At 42.8% G+C, this 19765-nt stretch overlaps 1 protein-coding gene and 1 long non-coding RNA gene across 2 annotated transcripts; both read right to left on the bottom strand.

The window, feature by feature from the left end:
* Window positions 1-414: 414 nt before the first annotated feature.
* BPNT2 (3'(2'), 5'-bisphosphate nucleotidase 2) lies at window positions 415-18379 on the bottom strand. Its single transcript, XM_040545587.1, has 5 exons — window positions 17831-18379; window positions 5112-5271; window positions 4087-4182; window positions 2276-2437; window positions 415-917 (listed from the first exon to the last, which is right to left on the bottom strand). The coding sequence occupies exons 1-5, from the start codon at window positions 18209-18211 to the stop codon at window positions 640-642; spliced, it is 1077 nt and encodes a 358-aa protein (XP_040401521.1). The 5' UTR covers window positions 18212-18379; the 3' UTR covers window positions 415-639.
* LOC121064321 lies at window positions 12761-17824 on the bottom strand. Its single transcript, XR_005816456.1, has 2 exons — window positions 17341-17824; window positions 12761-14603 (listed from the first exon to the last, which is right to left on the bottom strand). It is a non-coding gene; the product is annotated as an uncharacterized LOC121064321 (long non-coding RNA).
* Window positions 18380-19765: the final 1386 nt, after the last annotated feature.

Consider the following 19765-nt stretch of genomic DNA (forward strand, 5'->3'; position numbering starts at 1 on the left):
TCAGGAAAAAAAAAAAGTCAAAATAGTACAGAACATTTTTGTTTCCTCTTAAAAAGCAGAAAGAGTGCCACTCTGTCCAAGATAAACTGTTGCTGTATATAAGTATGCGTCAACTTTCTTGTGAATTCTGTTGAGGGGATACAGAACACAGGGCCATCTTTCCTCCTGATTTTTTTAGTTATCAAATGCCTATATAAATCAATCTTTGTTTCTACCTAATTCATTACAGAATTGCTAAAACTACAGTAAGATGTAAAAGATTTCAAGAAATTCCTCTGAGAACTACTGAGGTTATTTTATGAAATAATTTGGATCTTTCTTTAATTCACCTATGTTCACAAATATATATTGTATATGCACCTTGAATATAAGAACTGAATGAAAACAGTCAAAAAAAAGACATGGAAACTGAGGTGTGAGGCAGTCAGTGCCCTTCCTACTTCTGATTATTATTACTGTGTTGTTGTTTTTATTTGTTTTTGTTTTTTTAAATACCACCACTGAAGAAACCCACTGCAAATGCAGTCCCCAAACCCACACCAAACTGCTTTGCTGCGCATCTTTCCCAGCAGGTTTTCACACTTGCTTCTTCAGTCAGAGCATCTGGAGGCTTACAAAAGCATGACTTGTATTTCTCCATCAGTCAAGTTTGTGTGACATTTTTTCCAGATCTGGAAGTTTTTCAACCAGTGCTCTATGGTTCACGTTGATACTGGCTATAAGTCCCCCCTCATTGCCATCTGAGCCAGTGTAACTGATTTCTTCACCACTCAGGGTAGTCATATGGCCACCCAATGCTCTCAACACCGCATTTCCAGCACAGATGTCCCACTTCTTAATATAGGTGACATGGATATACACATCAGCTTCTTCTTGATTCTTTTCAGCTACGTCAAGGAGGGCCAGCACTTTATAACCTACAAGAATTGGTTGGAATAAGAAAGTTAAACCAAGTTTCCCAATTCCGTCACAAAGGATAAATCTAGTAGTGTTAATAATATACACATGCAAGCTACGGGAAAGTGATGTCATGAACTGTATCGTGCCAGTCCAGTATAATGGTGGAAGCACCAATAACCTGCCTGCCATCTGACCCGTAGAGAAAATTAAAACAAAACAAAACCACACCCCCAAGATTCTTTTTAGACAGCCATTACCAATGTGTTACAAAGTCTTGTTCTTTTAACGAGTCTCTAGATGAGTCTATAAACTTGAACATAGTTTTGCTGTTACATTCACTTACTTATTTCTCAATCTCTACATTATGCTGAAGCCTACCATCTTTCTGCCTTTTTATTACAACAGAAGATGCATACACCGGTCTATTACAACAACTTAGCTCAGGGCCATTTTCTTCTATCATACATCATGCAGTACAAAGTCACTGCTCCAAACAGCATTCTTTATTTTATGGATTTTTTCTTCTGTTTTTCAACTGTTCAACCAATATTCTTGTTTTGTTAAGCTATATCTTTTTCTTCTCATACAGTCAAGACCAGGAAAAGATCTAATGTAATCAGTTACATTTTCATCTCCTCTACCAAAAGAAAATTCATTTAGATTCATTATCAAGAACCTGTGCAAGATAATCTTCTCTAGCTTTTCACATTAAAGACAAAAAAAGATACATTTCTGTAAAATCTGAGTACTGCATGGCTTTTGCGAGACTTACAAACAGCTATTGCTTCACACTGGTGTCTCACATATTTGCATTCCGCCAGTGAAATGCAAGAGGATATTGCATAATCAAACAAAACATAACTAAAACCTCTTTGGACTGAATATGGGACAGGTAACAGTGGACTTCAGTGACAATATTTTTCTATTTTGACATAGATGCAAGAAATAGTACCAATCTTCGATGGCTTTTTCTTAAAATATTGTTTAATTAATGTACTACTAGTTAATTAAGAACAAACTGTTTATCTTCCGTGATTCTGTTTTTGGTCACACATCCCTCTTACACACAGGCATCAGTATCTTCATTGAATGCACATCAGTGTGTTCAATGGGACCTAAGTAACATTGCTCATCCAGGATTAGGTTCACATATTAACTTGTGAATAGCCTAAAACTTGAATGAGGTTTGCATTTACATGTCTACATTCAGGAGAAACTGTGTCCCTATTGCCTAGTGCTTGCTTTTAGGAACATGAAGAACAGAAGGTAAGAGGAGAAAGAGGGATGTCACAGTTGTACCAGTCCATCTAGTAACAGCTATCCCATTAGATCATTTGAAAGCACTAAAATGGATAGGATGTTTAAAGAACCAAACCTGCTCCACCAGCGGGGATTATCACAGTCTTATTTCCAAAAGTCTGTCGTGCAACCTGCTCCACTTCTCCTGCGTGGGAGCGGGATACAATAATCCTTGGAGTCTTCTCATTGTAGGAGGAACGAGCTTTTACATTTGACCCGCCATCCACCATTGCCCAGGCTAGAAGAGAAAAACAAATTCTGCTAAGCTTTACACTTAACAGAGACTGCCTTTTGTAGAGATAAAAGGATACCTACCTGAAAAAATGAAAGTGATTCCTCCCTCTGACTGCATTTCCCTCCATAACAGTGAAAGTTAGGCCTGACCCAAGGAACAGGCACATGTCCATGTGTGCACAGGAGCACAGGGGAAACAGAAACAGCTCCTCCCCACACATGCACAAATCTAAGTGTGTATGACATTACTTCATGCCTGAAAATGCCTGTGACATAATTCCAAAATCAGAATAAGAATGAAAAGTCCCAAGTAATATTTAAAACTCGCAATTGGAAAGCCACTAAAGTTAAGAAGATGACTCTGCATCAGACCAATCCAATATTTCTTCAAACGACACTTTCATAAAAACAAAAAGCCCCACTGCCCTTCAAAGGAGAAAATGGAGGAGCATAAACGTTACCTTAAGTCTTTTTGCTCAGAAGGATAATAATGAAGAAGGAAGTGAAAATATCTGATAGTGTGTTCTGGAGGACTGGATTTAGAATACGCAGCCTCCCACTTGCTTCATCGTGAGGTTCAAAGCCAAGGTTGGAAGTTGGCATCCCCTAACCACTAATTTGACATTTACTTAGCAGGCTAACCAGCAATTTTATCTCAGTAGAGGGCCAGATTGTATGGCAACAGATTGAGCTATGTGTATTAACAATAGTGACTGCCTTTTACTGCTTTATATTGGTGTGGTACTACTAGGAACAATCCTACTCACAACATATTGGTACTTCCAGCTTGGAAAATGAATACTCTTCACATGGAATGACAGAATTAATTGCATTTCATCTAATGCCATGTCTGAACATGTCACATTTTACTGCTGTTAAAGGAGTTAAGTTCTCAAAATTATGGTGCTGAAAAACGGCACTGAAATATAGTCTTAGCTTCTGTGCCAGAATTACTGCATAATTTTACAACTCTAGAGGTCAGTATTGCCTAAGGGAAAAACAAAAAAGAAATTCTTGTTTTTAGTGTATAGTATAGAAGATGTGAACACTAAAACTACCTTGAAACATTCAGAAGTACACACACAGAGTGCCAAACTTTTAGCCATTCTCACTGATACATCATTAGTACTAAAAATTTAATTAGGCCAGGGTTGTGCATTAAAAGCATGTCAGATATTCAGTAAGGCTATGTTAGTCTTGTCTGATACATACAAACAGTTGCCATTTGCCATATCCCCATTGAATAAACACCAGTTCCTAGCTGTAATTTTATGGATCCAAGTTCCGGTGCTGCATGAACCAAGTAGACTACAGACTAACAGCACACGTAAGAGCAATCAGTATGCAGAGGCTTCACTTTCTTTGGTTTACTCTAAGTGCTCCTAATGAATGGAGCTTAATTGTTAAGCATATTTTCAGTTACTTTGTTTGTTTTAAAGGCATTATTTTTTACGTTAAACACAGGCAGCATTTTCCTTTGTGGTTTTACAGCACGGAACACATTGACGGCTCTAATTCTGAGGTCTGCAGCAGTGTTCTTTTGCACCCTGGTACTATTTTCCTCGTTTGTATCTACAGACATTCTCTCAAACATTACATTTTAATTAACACTATGATTGAAGAAGTCAGAAATACATGAAGGCATAAAGGTACCTGTATATGCTGAGAACGGCTTATGTATCACTCCTATTACTGGTTTACCATTTACAGCCACACAAACCATCGTTGTGACATACTGCCGAAGATCCTCTGTGGGCAAAATGAGAGAGGGAGCAGGTTCACAGAAAGATGTTAAGAACAAAAAAAGAAAGCAGACCTAACATTACAGAAACATTGCTCTTTGAAGACTAGCCTACTTTCTAACTCTTACAATTATGTAACTTTGTTGTATCTTCAAATAACCTTGCAGTTATCAAAAGATTTCGAAGGCTTTCGAGCTTTCCAGAAATTTTTCTTGTTCAGCAGATGTACCCATGCTCCTACCAGAGTTAATGCTAACAATTGTTTCTCCTACAAGATGTACATTCATGGAAATCTGTCCTTAAATTCTCCCTTCCATGCCCTTTACCCTATCCTCTATTGGTTCAAAGCTGAAAAATTCAAACACTGAAGAACATTCACCTGAAAAGGTGATGGTATCAATGAAATATTCACAAAAAAATCCCCATCTAGTTGTGTTTGTTCTGCAGTATTTATCAGCTAGAATTTTAGTTGCGTTGCCCTAAGCTGCTTATTCAACATCTTAAAACACATGAAGAAGAGGGAGATTCAATTATGTATTTTTTAAACTGTAACAGAAACCTTTTTATCTCAAGTTAAGATTAATATTTTAATTTATCCTTCCCTTTACAGAAAGAAGCAAGAAAAAAAGAGATATTTAGTGTTGCCACAGTAATAATTGAAATAAAGAAATGTAAAGAAATGTGCAATTCCAACAGAATCCATATACAACAGTTACCATTCATTTTAGCAATTATCGGAGTTGGCACACACAAAAATAAATGCTACAGTCTGACAGCTATTGGTATTTCATTATACAATTTGTTCAATTATACCCACTAGCTGTAATATAGCACACTTGAACAAGAGATGCCACTTTAAATACTTACTATTTTGTCTCCAGTATAAAAGGCAGACATCAGAATTACACACATGATTTGTCAACAAGAATCAGCTACCTGTGTATTCTTGTGTAGCATCTAATGGATCGATCCAGACAGTAACACTTTCTGCTGGAACCTCTTTAGGTTGTATTTTTTGTTTTATCTCTTCAGGTATACTGCGATCCCAAGAGACTGTCTCCTGATCAGCTGTATCAACACGTTCTTCAGAGTTTATCTATGATAAGACAACAAAGGCAGGCACATTAGTTTATCATATGCAGCAGCTGTGGCACTGGGAAAATTACAGGTGTGTTCATGCATTTTCTTTCTCCCTTGACCTCAAGCTAAACCAGCATGAACCGTTTTAGGAACGAACATTTTTCAGGAAGTAAAAAGCTACCAACAGCATGCACCAAACAATGAAAAAAAAGAATTCAAAGTTTTGCTGTGAACTACACCACAGCTGAACACCATTTCTCTGTCTGCAACTCTTTCTACGGAACAATCTCATTGTAGGAATTGCATTTTTTAAACAGAATTTCAATGCAGTTGCTTCAAAGACTACAAACAGAACGTTCAATTCTGGACACTTGTACAGTGCAGAGCTCCAGTTGGGATCAAATATCACACCTAGATCAGTAAATGCAGATTCAAATGCACAGACACTCTAGCAATAAATATTTTGCAGACTGTGGTATGACTTCAGGGAGTAAGAATTCTAGGTTGCATTCCTGCTTCCGAAATTGAGTTATGACTAGCAATTTAAGCAGCTCACCTGGATGTAACCTTTACACAACTGTCAGATGTATGTTATTTTTTAAACAAGTTAATAATGTTCCTTATGGGTCAACCTACCCTAAAGACAGATAAGAAACATTTAAAAACAGCAGTCAAATGTCATATTTAACCTCACTGTCACTTGTTGCCTAGCTTCATGATTTTTCTTACTGATCAGAATATTTCACAGAATCACAGAATGAAAGCACTCATGGGCAGGGACATCTTTCACTAGATCAGGCTGCTGAAAGCCCTGTCCAACCAAACTCTGAACACTGCCAGGGACAGGACATCCACAGCTTTAACTTGGAAACCGGTGCCAGTACCTAAACGCTCTAATCGCAGAAGTTTTATTCCTTCTATCTCATCTAAATCTACCCTCTTTTAGTTTAAAACCATTACCCCTTGTCTTACTACTACATGCCCTAGTAAAAAGTCTTCCTTTGTCTTTCTTATAAGCACCTTTTATATGTTGAAAGGCAGCTATAAGGTCTCCACAAAGCCTTCTCTTCTGCAGGCTGAGCATCCCCAATCAGCCTGTCTTCCTAGGAGAGGTGCTCCAGCCCTCTGATCATCTTTGTGGCCCTCCTCTGGACCTGCTCTAACAGCCCCACAATCTTCTTGTGCTGGGGCCCCAGAGCTGAATGCAGCTCTCCAGGTGGGGTCTCACAAGAGCAGAGCAGAGCAGAGGGGCACAATCACCTCCCTCACCCTGCTGGCCATCCTTCTTTTGATGTAGCCCAGGATACAGCTGGCTTTTTAGGCTGCAAGCACACTGAACTTTTAGGACACTTTGGAAATTATAAACATAAGGTTTTTTTACTCTTGCTAACTTTAAAGGTGGGTTTAATCTAACACAACTCTAAAGGGATCCTGTATTGACTAGTTCTGATGTCCAGTCAAGGCAAAATGACAGGCATGTATGGGATGCAAAGTGTCTACACACCTACAACCACCTATTCCCCCTTACTTACTGCAGACAGAGTCTAGACTATTAGCTTAGATACAGATATCTGACTGCTAGAGCAGATAAATATGCTATGACTAAAATAACTTATTATAGATGTTGTAGGCAAGTGACATTGAAAAGTAAGGAAAATAAAGAAACAATCAGGTTATGTTTGAATGTAACAGACTTCGTATCAGCAGGATTTTTACTTAATTCACATCATGACAAGAAAAGACATCAGACCTCAACTATAACAGATTATTAGCAAAGGGTTAAGGGCCACCTTGTCCAAGAGAAACAAAAAAAAAAGAAGCAAGCAGAGCCGCAGCAACTCCAGCCATACGCCATAGCTGTCTTTTCATGTAAAACCAGTATTTGAAGCACTGCATGCCAAACAGAGCCCTTGAAGTTGCCGTGACATTTACAAATTAAACATCCATCATTGTACAATCAACCTGATGATTGTTTTCTCCCCTGGGGGTAATGGTCCTTCAAAATCAAGATGAGTGGTTCCACTGACTTGGCAAGCTCAACACAAGCTCCTGGCAGTTCAAGTTCCACCATGGCAAATCAATACCACCATAAGAAGTCACATTAAAAAAAAATAAAAAATCCTCAACAGAATAAAGGTTGTCTCCAAGAAGTTAAGAGGGTTGGAATCAATCCTAAGAAGGAAAAAAAAAAAATCTCTTGTTAAACCTGTTGTAACATTACAGTAGAATGAAAAGGCTCAAAGTATCTGAAAGGCATTGTTTTCAAAGACTTCCTACCAGTTCAAATTTTGTAATTGTGGCCATGACGTTGCAGCATTTATACTGCTAGTTAGCGGTCTCTCTCAACAGCCATAAATAATCTACCAGGAAAAAAAAAAAAAAAAAAAAAGGAGGACAAAAAGATAGCAATGTGGTTGCAGAGATCCCATGATACCAGCTCCATTTGCTGGTCTCTTCCTCTGTGGGCCACTAGTTCTCCCATTCATATTACCATTTACTCTGTAGCCTTAGCTGAGTATCAGTCACAGGTTAAGTAGAAATTCACAGCCATTCCACCACGTGGTTACTAGATTTTTTTATATATTGTTAGGAACCTACATTACAGGCTTTGTACGACATGGTTGCCTTATAGAGGATCACCAGCCCTTAAAGCTGGGAACTTCTCTTCATTTATTTCTAATGAATTAGAATATAACAATAAAACAAGTCTTTCTGTCAAGATGATGGCATACCTTACTGCTTGATTTTCAGTTCCTCCATGTCATTCTCACTTGTTGGAAGCCTCCAGAGGCCATGACCTTACGTTTCAATATTTTCTGAAGTGATACAGACATGTTGACTATATAGTCAAGTCTTCGCTCAGAAATCAAGAGTAGCTATGGTAAGCAGACCACCACAGTGCCAAATGTTTTTTTCAAAGTCTTTCCAGCAACACACTCTCAGTCAAACCTCTGTGTTACTGTACATAATTATAAAGCTGCAAGTCTGTACACTTGCCATCACACAGATAACTTCGCCGATGGTGGTGGCTTTACCCAGCTGGGCAGCCAAGCTCCACCACAATCTCTCTCACTTCCCCTCCTCGAACGGAAAGGAGCAGAAAATACAACGGAAAGGGCTCAAGGGTTGAGATAACAACAGCGAGATCACTCAACAGTCATTGTCACGGCCAAAATAAATTCAGCACAGAGTGATTAATAAAATTTATTACCTATTACTAACAAGCTAGAGCAGTGAGAAAAATAAACAAACAAAAACCCTAAGGACACCTTCTGTCCACTCCCATCCATCTTCTTCTACCTCCTCCCCCCGAGCAGCTCAGGAGAATGAGGAATGGGTGCTGCTGTCAGTCCCTGTCGCTTTGTCTCCGTCGCTCCTTCACGGTCACTCTCTGCCCCTGCTCCACGTGGGGTCCCTCCCACAGGATGCCGTCCTTCCCGAACTGAGCCTGCGGGGGCTGCCCACAGGCAGCAGCTCTTCAACAACTGCTCCCACATGGCTCCGTACCACGGGCTCCATCCATCCCCCAGGAGCAAACTGCTCCAGCACGGGTCCCCCACGGGCGGCAGCTCCCCCCAGACCCCCTGCTCCTGCGTGGGCTCCTCTCCACGGGCTGCAGCTCCGGCCCGGGGCCTGCTCCTGCGGGGGCTCTCCATGGGCCGCAGCCTCCTCCAGGCCACATCCACCTGCTCCACCGGGGGCTCCTCCACGGGCTGCAGCGTGGAGATCTGCTCCATGTGGGACCCATGGGCTGCAGGGGGACAGCCTGCTCCACCAGAGGCCTCTCCACAGGTCACAGGTGAACTGCTGCTGTGTGCCTGGTGCCCCTCCTGCCCTCCTGCTGCACTGACCTGGGGGGCTGCAGGTGTGCTTCTCACTCCTTGCTCTCCCAGCTGCCATGGCACAGCAGGTTTTTTCCCTTCCTTAACTCTGCTCTCACAGAGGTGCAAACAACCTCGCTTATTGGCTCAGGTCTAGCCAGCAGCGGGTCCCTTTGGAACCAGCTGAAACTGGCCCTTATCAAACATGGAGCAGCTTCTGGACTTTTCTCACAGAGGCCGCCCCTGCAACCCCCCACTACCAAAACCTTGCCATATAAACCCAATACCCCTACTCCTAAGAGTCAGATTTAAATACAACCCATCATGCAAGAATTTGAGGCAGCAAGCAGAAGACAAAAATAAAGAGCTATTGGGAGTCAGTCACCTAATTGCTGCAAGCAGTAAGAGCCAGTCTTGGGAAGTTCTGCGTGCTGCCCACTGACACAGAGCTTAACAGTTTCAATAATCTTCCCCAATTATGTTTGAAGAGAAAGCCCTCCTCCCAAAGAAGAGCCACATCAGACACAGAGGTTTAAAACAACATATGTAAATCAGTTAACAGACTACTGCTGAAATGTCAACAAAAAAGTTACTTCATGAATTAGGTTATCTGGCTGATTTTTGCCAGTGCAGAACCTCCTAAAAATGGGTCAGAAATGTTTAGGCATCCTGTTACAAGTGAGGTGTGCTGGTCTCAGGAGCCAGAAGTTCAACAGCAATGCCTGGATCAGACCGAGGTGTGCCTTCCAAAATACAGAAGCATTCCGAAGCCTGAGGAAGCTAATCTACTGCACAGAAGGCACTATCTTCCTGCATGCTGGAGAGGGAAACCTGAGTCTGCTTGCTCAGGAGGAAGGCAGACAGCTCCACAGCATGCTACAGAGCAGTGTGGATGAATTCAAGGCTCTGGGCAAGCAGCCAGGAGTCCCATCTACATACAGACTAGGGCAGCTCACAGGGGTTCACTGTCCTGTGAAGAGCTGGTGGGGAGTAGCCCCACACAAGGGCTCCGTGGCCACTCACCACCCAGGAAACCTCAATACAAGCTGCGTGGCTGGGGCGAGGTGACCAGCCTCAGGCTGCATGGTCTGAAAGAGCAGGGCACGGAAATAGTTCTGCCTCTGAACTCACCCGTCAAAGAGAAATTAAACTGAAAATCTACACTGAAGAAGTTAAATAGAAGTTTCTATTCAAATACATTGAAGATTTTTAAGATACACAGCTTTTTTCTTTTTAAAAGTAAATACCTGAAAATGCAATGCTTCTCTTAGAAAGCATTTGGGATTTCATTTCAATTTATTACTCTTCCTCCTTCCCTGCATCCTTATCCCTCCAAATATGACATACTTGTTATCTACAAAAATAATCCAATCTCTTGATAAAGAGATGAGGTAGCATATATGTTTACTCCTGAAAGTGTTAGTGTTCCCATCTGTTAATCGAATCCTCTCAAATCCAAATCTCGCTGCTTTTTTATTAGAGTAGAAAACAAAACCAGAACACAAGTACAATCCCACCTGTATTATAAAAGGGAAAGTAGCTAATTAAGCTACTCAAGGTAAACAAAACAGTTCAGGTAACAACAAAAGATAATATTCACTAATCAGAATATGAATACAAGGGTAGGTAGTACATTTCGAGGACAGAGATCAACTCAATGGGTAAGTCCATTGATTTGAATGGGACCGTGAAAATGAAAAGCCTAGACACCCAGGCAAAACAGCACATGGGAACATCAGTAAAAATACTAATAGACATTTTAATATCTGCGTAACAGACACAGCCACTTCATCAGTCGTTACACAACATATGCATTGTACACACCCAGGCTTCAAACTTTGCTGTTTGTATTCAAGTGATAGGAAATAGAGGAACAGAGCAGAGAGATGAAAGTAAATCAGTAAACAAAAATATTTGCTAGCAATAACCCCTCAACAGTCATTCTGACGCCTTCTTCCTGGCTAACTCCAGATGTCTCCTGTGGACACCTGGAGGTATTCCCTCCAGGAACCAACCAGCAAGAGGACACCCACAACCACACACCTCGCAAGGCTCACTGACCTGCTGCTGTGTGGCTGCAGGGGATTGAACACGATTTGCTGTTACCTGTCCATGCTTCAGAGGAGCTGCCACCCAGGGGAAAGCAGTTCCACCAGCAGCCTTCGGGATTGCCCCTGCACACCAAGCAAACCCCTGTGCAGCCTCACGCCTCTTCTCTCTCAGCGCCGCTATCGCTTTGCTCCAAAGAATGACGGGTGCTCACACCCACTGCGCTGGTGGCCAGTCCATTTCACCCTCATTTGCTCAGCTTCTGACTTTTCCCTCAAAATATACTGGAGGGAAAACTGCCTCATCTTCTTGCAGCACCTGTATATATGCAAACTGCATGAACCGATCAGATGCCGAAACCTCTGAAAGTGGCCACCCACTCAACAAGGCGGGATACCCAAAGGTACCTTCTGCAGCAGCACGATAGGAGAGCACTCTCCAGGAGCGCAGGAAGCAGACAAAGCACCATATTCCTAGTAAGGGAGTAAAGTACCGATGTCTACTTAGACTGGTTAAGAAACAGGGCTCCAGAATCTGCTGTAGAAGATAGCAATCGCATTCACACCAAGACTTAGCTCATGGGCAGCAATGACCACTTGCAATCCTTCCCTTCAATCTTTTGAATTTGGAGGTGGTGAGTAGCAATTTCCACCATAAATGAAGACTGCTTCCTGAAAGCTTCTGTTACTACTTGACACTGAAAAGAAAGCAAACTTGGATATCAAAATACCACTTTCTTCTTCACCTTTCCAGGCTGCTAGCTAGTGTTCAGCCAGGTTTGTTAGGTCATGAGTGAAATCAAAAGCTCACATACTTAAGATACTTTTAAGCTTCAGTTAGAATATTAGCCTTGCCAGCACAGTCAAAAAATCCCATTTTATTCAATAAAATTGACACTCTAAAATCAGGCTGCTTCCTATTGAAAGGGTTCCTTCTCTCCTTTAATTTACCACAATATACCAGAAAGGAAAAACAGCTTTTACATGTGAACTTCTTCATGCCTTTCAGAAAGATTACGCTTGAGTTTATAAGGGTACATTTCATCACAAAAGGAGACAGAGAACTTTGCTGAATGACATGGTTCTCCAAATAGATTGCCTGTTAAAAGGTAACAAAAAAATATAAATTTTTATAAAAATATATTTTTATATACATGTGTAATGTGCACAAATATGTAAAACAGTAAAAGGCATAAAGTGCCAGCCACATGTTGGCTCTCATTTGAAAGGAAGACAGCAAATACTTCTATAATAATGCCATGACACAGACAAAGGAGGCAGGCATTTTTAAAGACACAGAAGTCCAGACAGGAAAAAGTTTCGAACTTTCCTCTACTGTCAACTACACCTTCAATTATTTTAACAAAAAAAGTGGTTTGACTCAGGACTAAGATGACAAGGTGCACAAGAAAGAATATGGACTAGCCTAAGTATCAAAAAGCTCGGTTAATGCTTACGGGAACTCATTACATGGCTGTGGTCATTAAGCCAGCAGGAAGCAGAGTGCAACTAACAGATAAAGACGTATCGGATGACAAATCTGCTTCTTCCGACTTATGATGAATAGAAGTTGGTAAAGTTGGTAAAAATAACAGAAAGGCAACAGAGGAAACTGCATGGATCACAGAAGCCACACAATTTCCAACAGTAATTTTTTGGAACAACTAAAACGTAAAACCAGAAGTAATAAAGCCACTTGCTCATTAGTTCACAGACTGTTTCGATAGATGGCAAGATTTGCAGTTACAGTTCTGTATGGATGGAAGCTGGAAAAAAAAAAAAAAGGAACGTCTGGCTTGTGACAAGGGTCACACTGCCACTTCTCAGCTTCAGATACCAGCCAGGTAAGAGAGGAGGAGAAGCACGCCGACACAAGGGGGCTGCGAATCTCTCCCTGCCTGCGAGTGGCTGCAGAAGCACAGAATTCGGGTCTCCCGACACTACTGGTAGCTACATCTCGAAAGATAATCGCAGAAACCATTGCCATAAAGTTACGGCCTTTCATTTCAGTTCAGGTACAGAGCCTGCAAAATTCAACTACCATCAATTAAAAGCCATGTTAGAAGGCATATGCCCAGACAACACCTATTGATGGATTTCAGATTAACATTCACAGTTCTTGCTTTACTTACGAACCTGTTGGCAGTTGCTAAGATCACGAGGGTCAAAAGAATGTTAATTTTGTTAAAAGCCCCAAGAACTAAGTATGCCTTTCTTCCAACATGAAGAGACAAATGACTGTGTTTATTTTGCAGAGCACTGAAATCCTTCTGAAGTTTAAGCAGCATGCATTTTGTTTTTGAAACCTAGTTCTTTAACATATTTATCTCCTCCCACTGAATCGGTATCAGATGCAGCTTGCAATCTTAGATGAAATTCCAGTTTTGTAACTACGATAGTTGACGCTGCTGCCAAAAATCTGCAAACAGCAGGTTTAAACCTGGAAAATATTTCTGGTAGCTGGAAAAAAAAATGCTTAGAGACATTCATCTTGAAGAAATTGAATTAATTTAGAGGAACATCTCATTAAAAGTAAAAATGACATATTCTTAAATTTCCATTTCAAACACTGATGCCCAATTTCAGCATTATCACGCAAAAACTTGAAATGAGTTATTTATCATCTGTCTTAACTGGGAAAGAGATAGAAGAACCAACCAGGTTCCAGGCAGTGCCAAGACTGCTTGAAGATGCTTGAAGAGAAAGGCTGGGACAGAGAAAACTTGATTTCCATCCCAGTCATAATAAACCAGAAAGAAAGGAAGAATATTTCTCTGCTTAGTATTTACACTAGAAAACAAGACATATAGCTGGCACAACTATAGAACATACATCAACGTGCTGGTCAAAAATGAACACAAACTGTTGGAAAAGCGAGAGAATGTGGTAAATTCATTTGAGTCAATAAAACTGAATCTATGAAAATTGGGGTAGTATAGTGCAGAAGCAAAACAGCACAACTGTTTGTGCCACTTTAAAACCGGCTCTTCCACAGTCTGAGCACAGAGGGACTTTGACCAAAGGTCGTGTTTAAGGAGTATGCACCTCCCTCGCCACTCACTCCTGCAGATGTACTGACACAGGTATTGCTGCAGCGTGAAGTGAACCAGGGTATTCCTAAATCTTTTTTTGTTTTACATTTCCTACCTTAGATGCGTTCAGATACCAACCCCAGGACAAGGAACATTGTCAAAAAGGAAGACCCCGACGAGTGGCACTCAGAGAAGCTGTTTTAGCAGGCAACGCAACTCAAGTTCCTGCACCATGAGACCAATTCTTCAAACCCAGAGCTCTTCTGGGCAGAACTTAATCATGTTTCTGGCCAGTCTCTAACCGGATTTGGAAACACAGCCTTCCCACCCCACTCTCTCCACCCGGCAGCACGGCTGCCTTGAGCATCACCTCAATCCCCTCACCGGATTCCTGCTCCAGTCCTTCTCATTGCGCCACCACTATGCTAGAGCAAGGAGTAGACTGGCCTGCATGGAGAAACAAACAAGAAAACAGTGAAGTAACCCAAAATAGATAAATACTTTAAAAAAATAAAAAGCAGCAGCAGAAAAGGTAATTTTAGCTGGATCAGACCCCCAACTTGTTCTCAGCACAACGAATAGCAGAGGACAACACTGTAGTGCGGGAGCAGGAAACACCTCAAGCCTGTAACTGTAACTGCGGTGGATGACTTTATCAAAAGAAACCACTGCATATATTTCAAGTGTATTTTAAAATCAACTGCACAAACCTGTTTCATAGGAGATGCGTGCAAATATCCACTGCTGGATCTTGACTGTCCTGAGACAACACTGGGTAATACCTGAGTTAGAAAGAACTGATTTGCCCCTTCCTCACACCTGTTTCTGATGGGTATAATGACAGTCCTCAGTACTATTCAATTTACTATGCAGTCATAAAACCAAATTGATCTGCCACTCTTCTATATCATCTAACCTTGCTGTAGAAAGCCTTGCTTATAAACTGATGCAAACACATCCATTTATACCAAACATAACAGGTAACATAAGCTGCAGAGTTTCTGTTCCTCCATAGAGACAACAGCTCTGCAAAATGTTTTGCTTTTGTCTTTTTCAATATTTTTTCCTCTTCTTCCCCTCAAATTTTGAACGCTTTTTTATAAACCACAACTGTAAGGATTGTGAGAATCCTCCCAGATTTATTTCAGCTTCTAGAAGAAAAAGAAGCCGAACCCTTCCTATCTCCTCTTAATAATCAAGCCTTTGGAAAGGAACTGCTTCTGACAGACTGCATGTGTTTTTTGCTATGCCAAGCAGCACAATGCAAGATATCCAAGGCTGCTCATTGAATTCAGTTTATTTCAGTCAAATGACTTCTCCCCCTAGTTATTTTTAAACATTGGAAAGCCAGAATTTGGCACCAGCTTAAATGCTGAGATACCCGTTAGGCTCAAGGCTTCCATGATGCGAGTAAATAAAAATTTTGCTTAAGTTTACCCTCAGAATTCTTTGCATTCTTTCAGTTTATCAGTCCTTTTGTGAGCATTAGCTTCTCTAGCAAGAAGAGAAGAGAGCTTTTATTTGACTTCAGCAGTGTTTTTTTTATGCTGGAGTGTCCCTCTGTACTTGGAGATAAGGCTGCAGTTATGAAGTATGACATCTACCGCACGATGCAGTCTTTTATTGCTTCAACATGAAAGGTGTCTTGGGAAATCCCATACAATCCTCATATTCATGCCAACTCAAACTGTAGGTCTGCTGTGTGAAATAGCAGCAGTTTTAGGCAGGTCACGCTAAAGGTTCGTATGATGGATTTACACATTGAGATGACCTTGTCTTCACACCTGAAAGTGTATACTACAACATGTATAGAGTAAAACACAAAGGGCTTTTTTGGTTGTTTGGACAAATACCTTTGAACACATCTTCAGCATGCTACAGGCTACAAGACAGTGTGGGTTATCAGCACATGCAGTTTGGTGGACATTTCTTACTTGCCTCATGAGATAAGGTGCTATTACTCAGATCATGTGCTGCTAAACATCCCAGAGCTGACCTGTCAGATTTAGCAACTTTAAATCAGCTGAAAGGTTTCTCAGACAGACTCTTCCTCGTTCTCCTCTATATTCACGCTCCTTCAGTCTAATGGGGCAGGGCACGGGGGTGGGAAGAAAGGCATATGCCTGAATTTTATCAGGTTCTACAGATGCATGCACACACTCGCATTTCTGATTTCATATTGTGTTTCTGAACACATCTGTGCTTTAAAAATAGATAACGCTTCCTAAAGACTAGCAGCACAAGCCAGCTCCTTGGAAAATCAAAAGGAGTCCAAAGTTTTTAAAAAGATAGTCAAACATAATGCCCCTGAGAGGAACAGACCCACATCAGACCCTCACCCGAGCAGGGCTTGTGCAGGCAACCACAGACACGGAGCAGGCAGTTCAGTTCAGTATTGCCAAACAAATCCCCAACCTTCTCAAGTAACACAGAGAACCCTTATACCTAAAGGAATGAAGCCCCTCCTTCTGCAGAAGGGTGAAAACGTGTAATTTCAAGCAGCCATACAGCTATACCATAATGCCAAGCTCCACGAGGGCACTGAATAGCAAAATAGAAACAGGAACAATACTTTTTCATTTTTTAATGTAGAGCTTCTGAAGGTGGCTTGCCACTGACAGAAAAGCCAGCAATCTTTGAAATATAACCTTTATAATCTTTTCTTAGAAAAAGACTAAGTACTTATAAAGTTTATTTCCAATACCGATCAATCTGGTGTTTCTTTTAGATTACATACTCAATGCGGTCTCTACGATACTTTTAAAAACACAACCACACCCTAATGAACTTCCAAAAAGCCACTGAAAACTGATTAAATAGTGACTATGCTTAAGTAAACTTAACTATTTTCCTTTTTCTCTCAACCTGTCCAGGAAAGGCATGCAATCAGCACCCTTCGAACTCGAAGTTTGCCATCAATTTCAAATGTCGATATAAAGGTAAGGGATTTAACATTAAAAGACTGAAGAAAAGCTCCCATTTACTAAAAGAAAAGTAGAAACAAAGCAGGAAAAAAAATAAAAAAGCCCCTAAGTCTGCTTCTGGTTTGGGTGCAATTTGAAATATTAGACCCAAGTTTTGGAGGTGAACAAGGGCAGAGAGGGCCATACCTCTCTGCAGGAAAAGCGAATCCGTTTTGCCCACGTGGGCAGCGATCTGTGTCGTGGCACAGCTGCTGGCTTACCTGCTCACCCAAAGAGCCAAAAAGAGTCAAAAGAGCTGCAGGTATCGCAGCACTACGCTCCTCAACTTCTCTATACGCTCTCCCCACTTCTGGCTCTATAACATAGTGGGAAGGATGCCTAGTGGGAAGAGTAATTAGGAAGATAAGTTAACAGCACATGCTCACCTGGGCGTCCCAAATGCATGCTGAGGTAGCACTACCAGATGACACTTATCCTGGAGCAGAAAGAGGAGTGGTTTTTTGCCCCCCAAGACTTGGGCACCATCTGAGCCCCCCGAGCTGCCCCACCACCCCTCTGCAACCCACCACCCGCAGCGGGGCGAGCGCTGAGGTGGCACTGCCACAAAACCAGCAGGAAGGAAGGAAGGGGGGAAAAAAAAAAAAAAAGGGGGGGGGGGTAGGTATCACAGTAACATTCCCCATCCCCAGCCAGGCACCCGAAACACGACCGTGCCCGTGCCGGGGCAGGGGCGGGCGGCAGGTCGCCCACCTGCACGCCGGGGAAGGCGGCCTGCAGCAGGTGGTACATCCTGCGGTTGGACAGGAGGTCTCCGCTCGTCAGCTTCTCCTCGGCTCCCTCCCGCGTCTTCCCCTTCGCCTTCTCGTTGAGGACGTTGCCCTCGCGGACCCGCTTCACCTCCTCGCCGCCCCGCACGGCGGCCAGCACGGACACGGCCAGCAGCTCCCGCAGGTCCACGGCGGCCGCGGAGCCGCGGGGGGGCTCGGCCCCGCCGGCCGCCGGCTCGCTCAGCATGAAGAAGGCGAAGCGGCCGGCCAGGAAGCCGGAGTAGAGGTGGTAGAGGACGCCGAGCCCCAGCAGGCAGAACACGGCCATGCCGAGCGGCGACAGGCGGATCCCCATGGGCGCCATGGCCGGGGCTGAGGGCGGGCGGGCGGCGGGCGCTCAGCGCGGCCCCATGGCTCCGCTCCCTGCGCTCGGCGGGGCCGGCCGGCTCCGCACCGCGGCGGGCAGGCGGCGCCCGTCTGTATCCGGGTCAGGCGGAGGCGGGGCGCCGCCGAGCGCACTGAGCATGGCCCGAAGGGACGGGGAGGACAGGGAGGGACCGGGCAGAGCCGGGATGGGACCTGCAGGTGGGCCCCGGTGGGCGCTCCCCGCCCGGAGCCGTGATCCTGCTGGCAGGCAGGGGGCCTGCGGCGAGCCTGTGAGGGGAGCGCACTATGGCTTTTTTCTGCAACCCCGTGTGCTTTTTGTATTTATTTACTTAAGTGTTAAGCTTCTGTGCTCAAGAATGTGAAAGCTCAGACCCCAATAAAGGTTGTCTTTGGAAAGTGAAGTTGTCATATCGTCGCCGTCTCTGCGCTTCCATTTTACTGGCATCTCTGTCACACGGTGTCTGTCATACAGCCTCCCCGAGGTGCAGGGGCTAGCAATGAAGGAAAGGAGCAATACAGCATTGCATTTGAAACAGGGTTCCGTGGAGCTGGGTTTTACTCAGCTATGCTGGGATTTAACTTTCTATGCCACTGGAACATCCTCATTTTCCACCTTTCCATGCGCTTTAAGATTTTCTTTCATGCATTCTCTCTCTTTTTTTTATTTTTTTTATTTTTGGCAGAGGAGGGGCTTTAAGCATATACCGCTCATTTTCCTTTCATTGATTCCATGCTTCAGCATTTTGTGTAGTAATAACGAACAACAGTAAACGATGCAGAAACACTGGGGGTGTTTGATAAAGAGTAAGCTTGCGTCTGCAATGAGCAGAGAACGTGAGGCTAACGAAGCAGGCATGCTTGTAATTTGTCGCCTTTTTAAAAATGCTGGGCAAAGCCGCCAGCAGCTCTGCTGTACGATGCGGTCAGTAACAGTTCGCATGGTCAGTGAACAGGAATTTTCAACTGTGGACGGAGGAAACAGGAGAAGGAGACAACCTGTCACTGTTTTAAATTGAAACTTTCAGAGCTGGTTTTGTACTTAATGGAAATAAAGTAAAATACACAGCCTTTTAACCCGCTGAATTGGCAAAGGCCTTCCAGAGGCATAGAAAAGTAAAGGATTTATTATTTGCTGCAAAGATTTCTATGCCTGCAATAAATATAGCTTGTAAATATTGGCGGTAATGTAAACTGTGAAGTGGACAATGCACAGAGGGCTCTTTATTTCCATGGCAGTATATGTACTGCTGGCCTCTGCTGGCCTTCCGAATTCACCATGTCTATTGCTGAGCACAGTCGTGTAACCAACAATCTGCTGGCATCCTTCTTCTCCATAACAATCTTACTCTGCAATTACAGACATAATTTTTCAAAGGTGTTAATCTGGCACATCCCATGTTACCTTCTGAAGATCCCTGGCTTGGGTTCCTCATGTTTCTCCAGGGTGCTGTTCAGACCAGCTGGGCTCCAGAACACAGCAGAGATCTCTGCAAAATGCTCCTGGCCTGGCAGCATAAACAGAGTTTAAGCA

This window comes from Cygnus olor, chromosome 2 (genome assembly GCF_009769625.2).
Source record: "Cygnus olor isolate bCygOlo1 chromosome 2, bCygOlo1.pri.v2, whole genome shotgun sequence".
NCBI lineage: Eukaryota > Metazoa > Chordata > Aves > Anseriformes > Anatidae > Cygnus > Cygnus olor.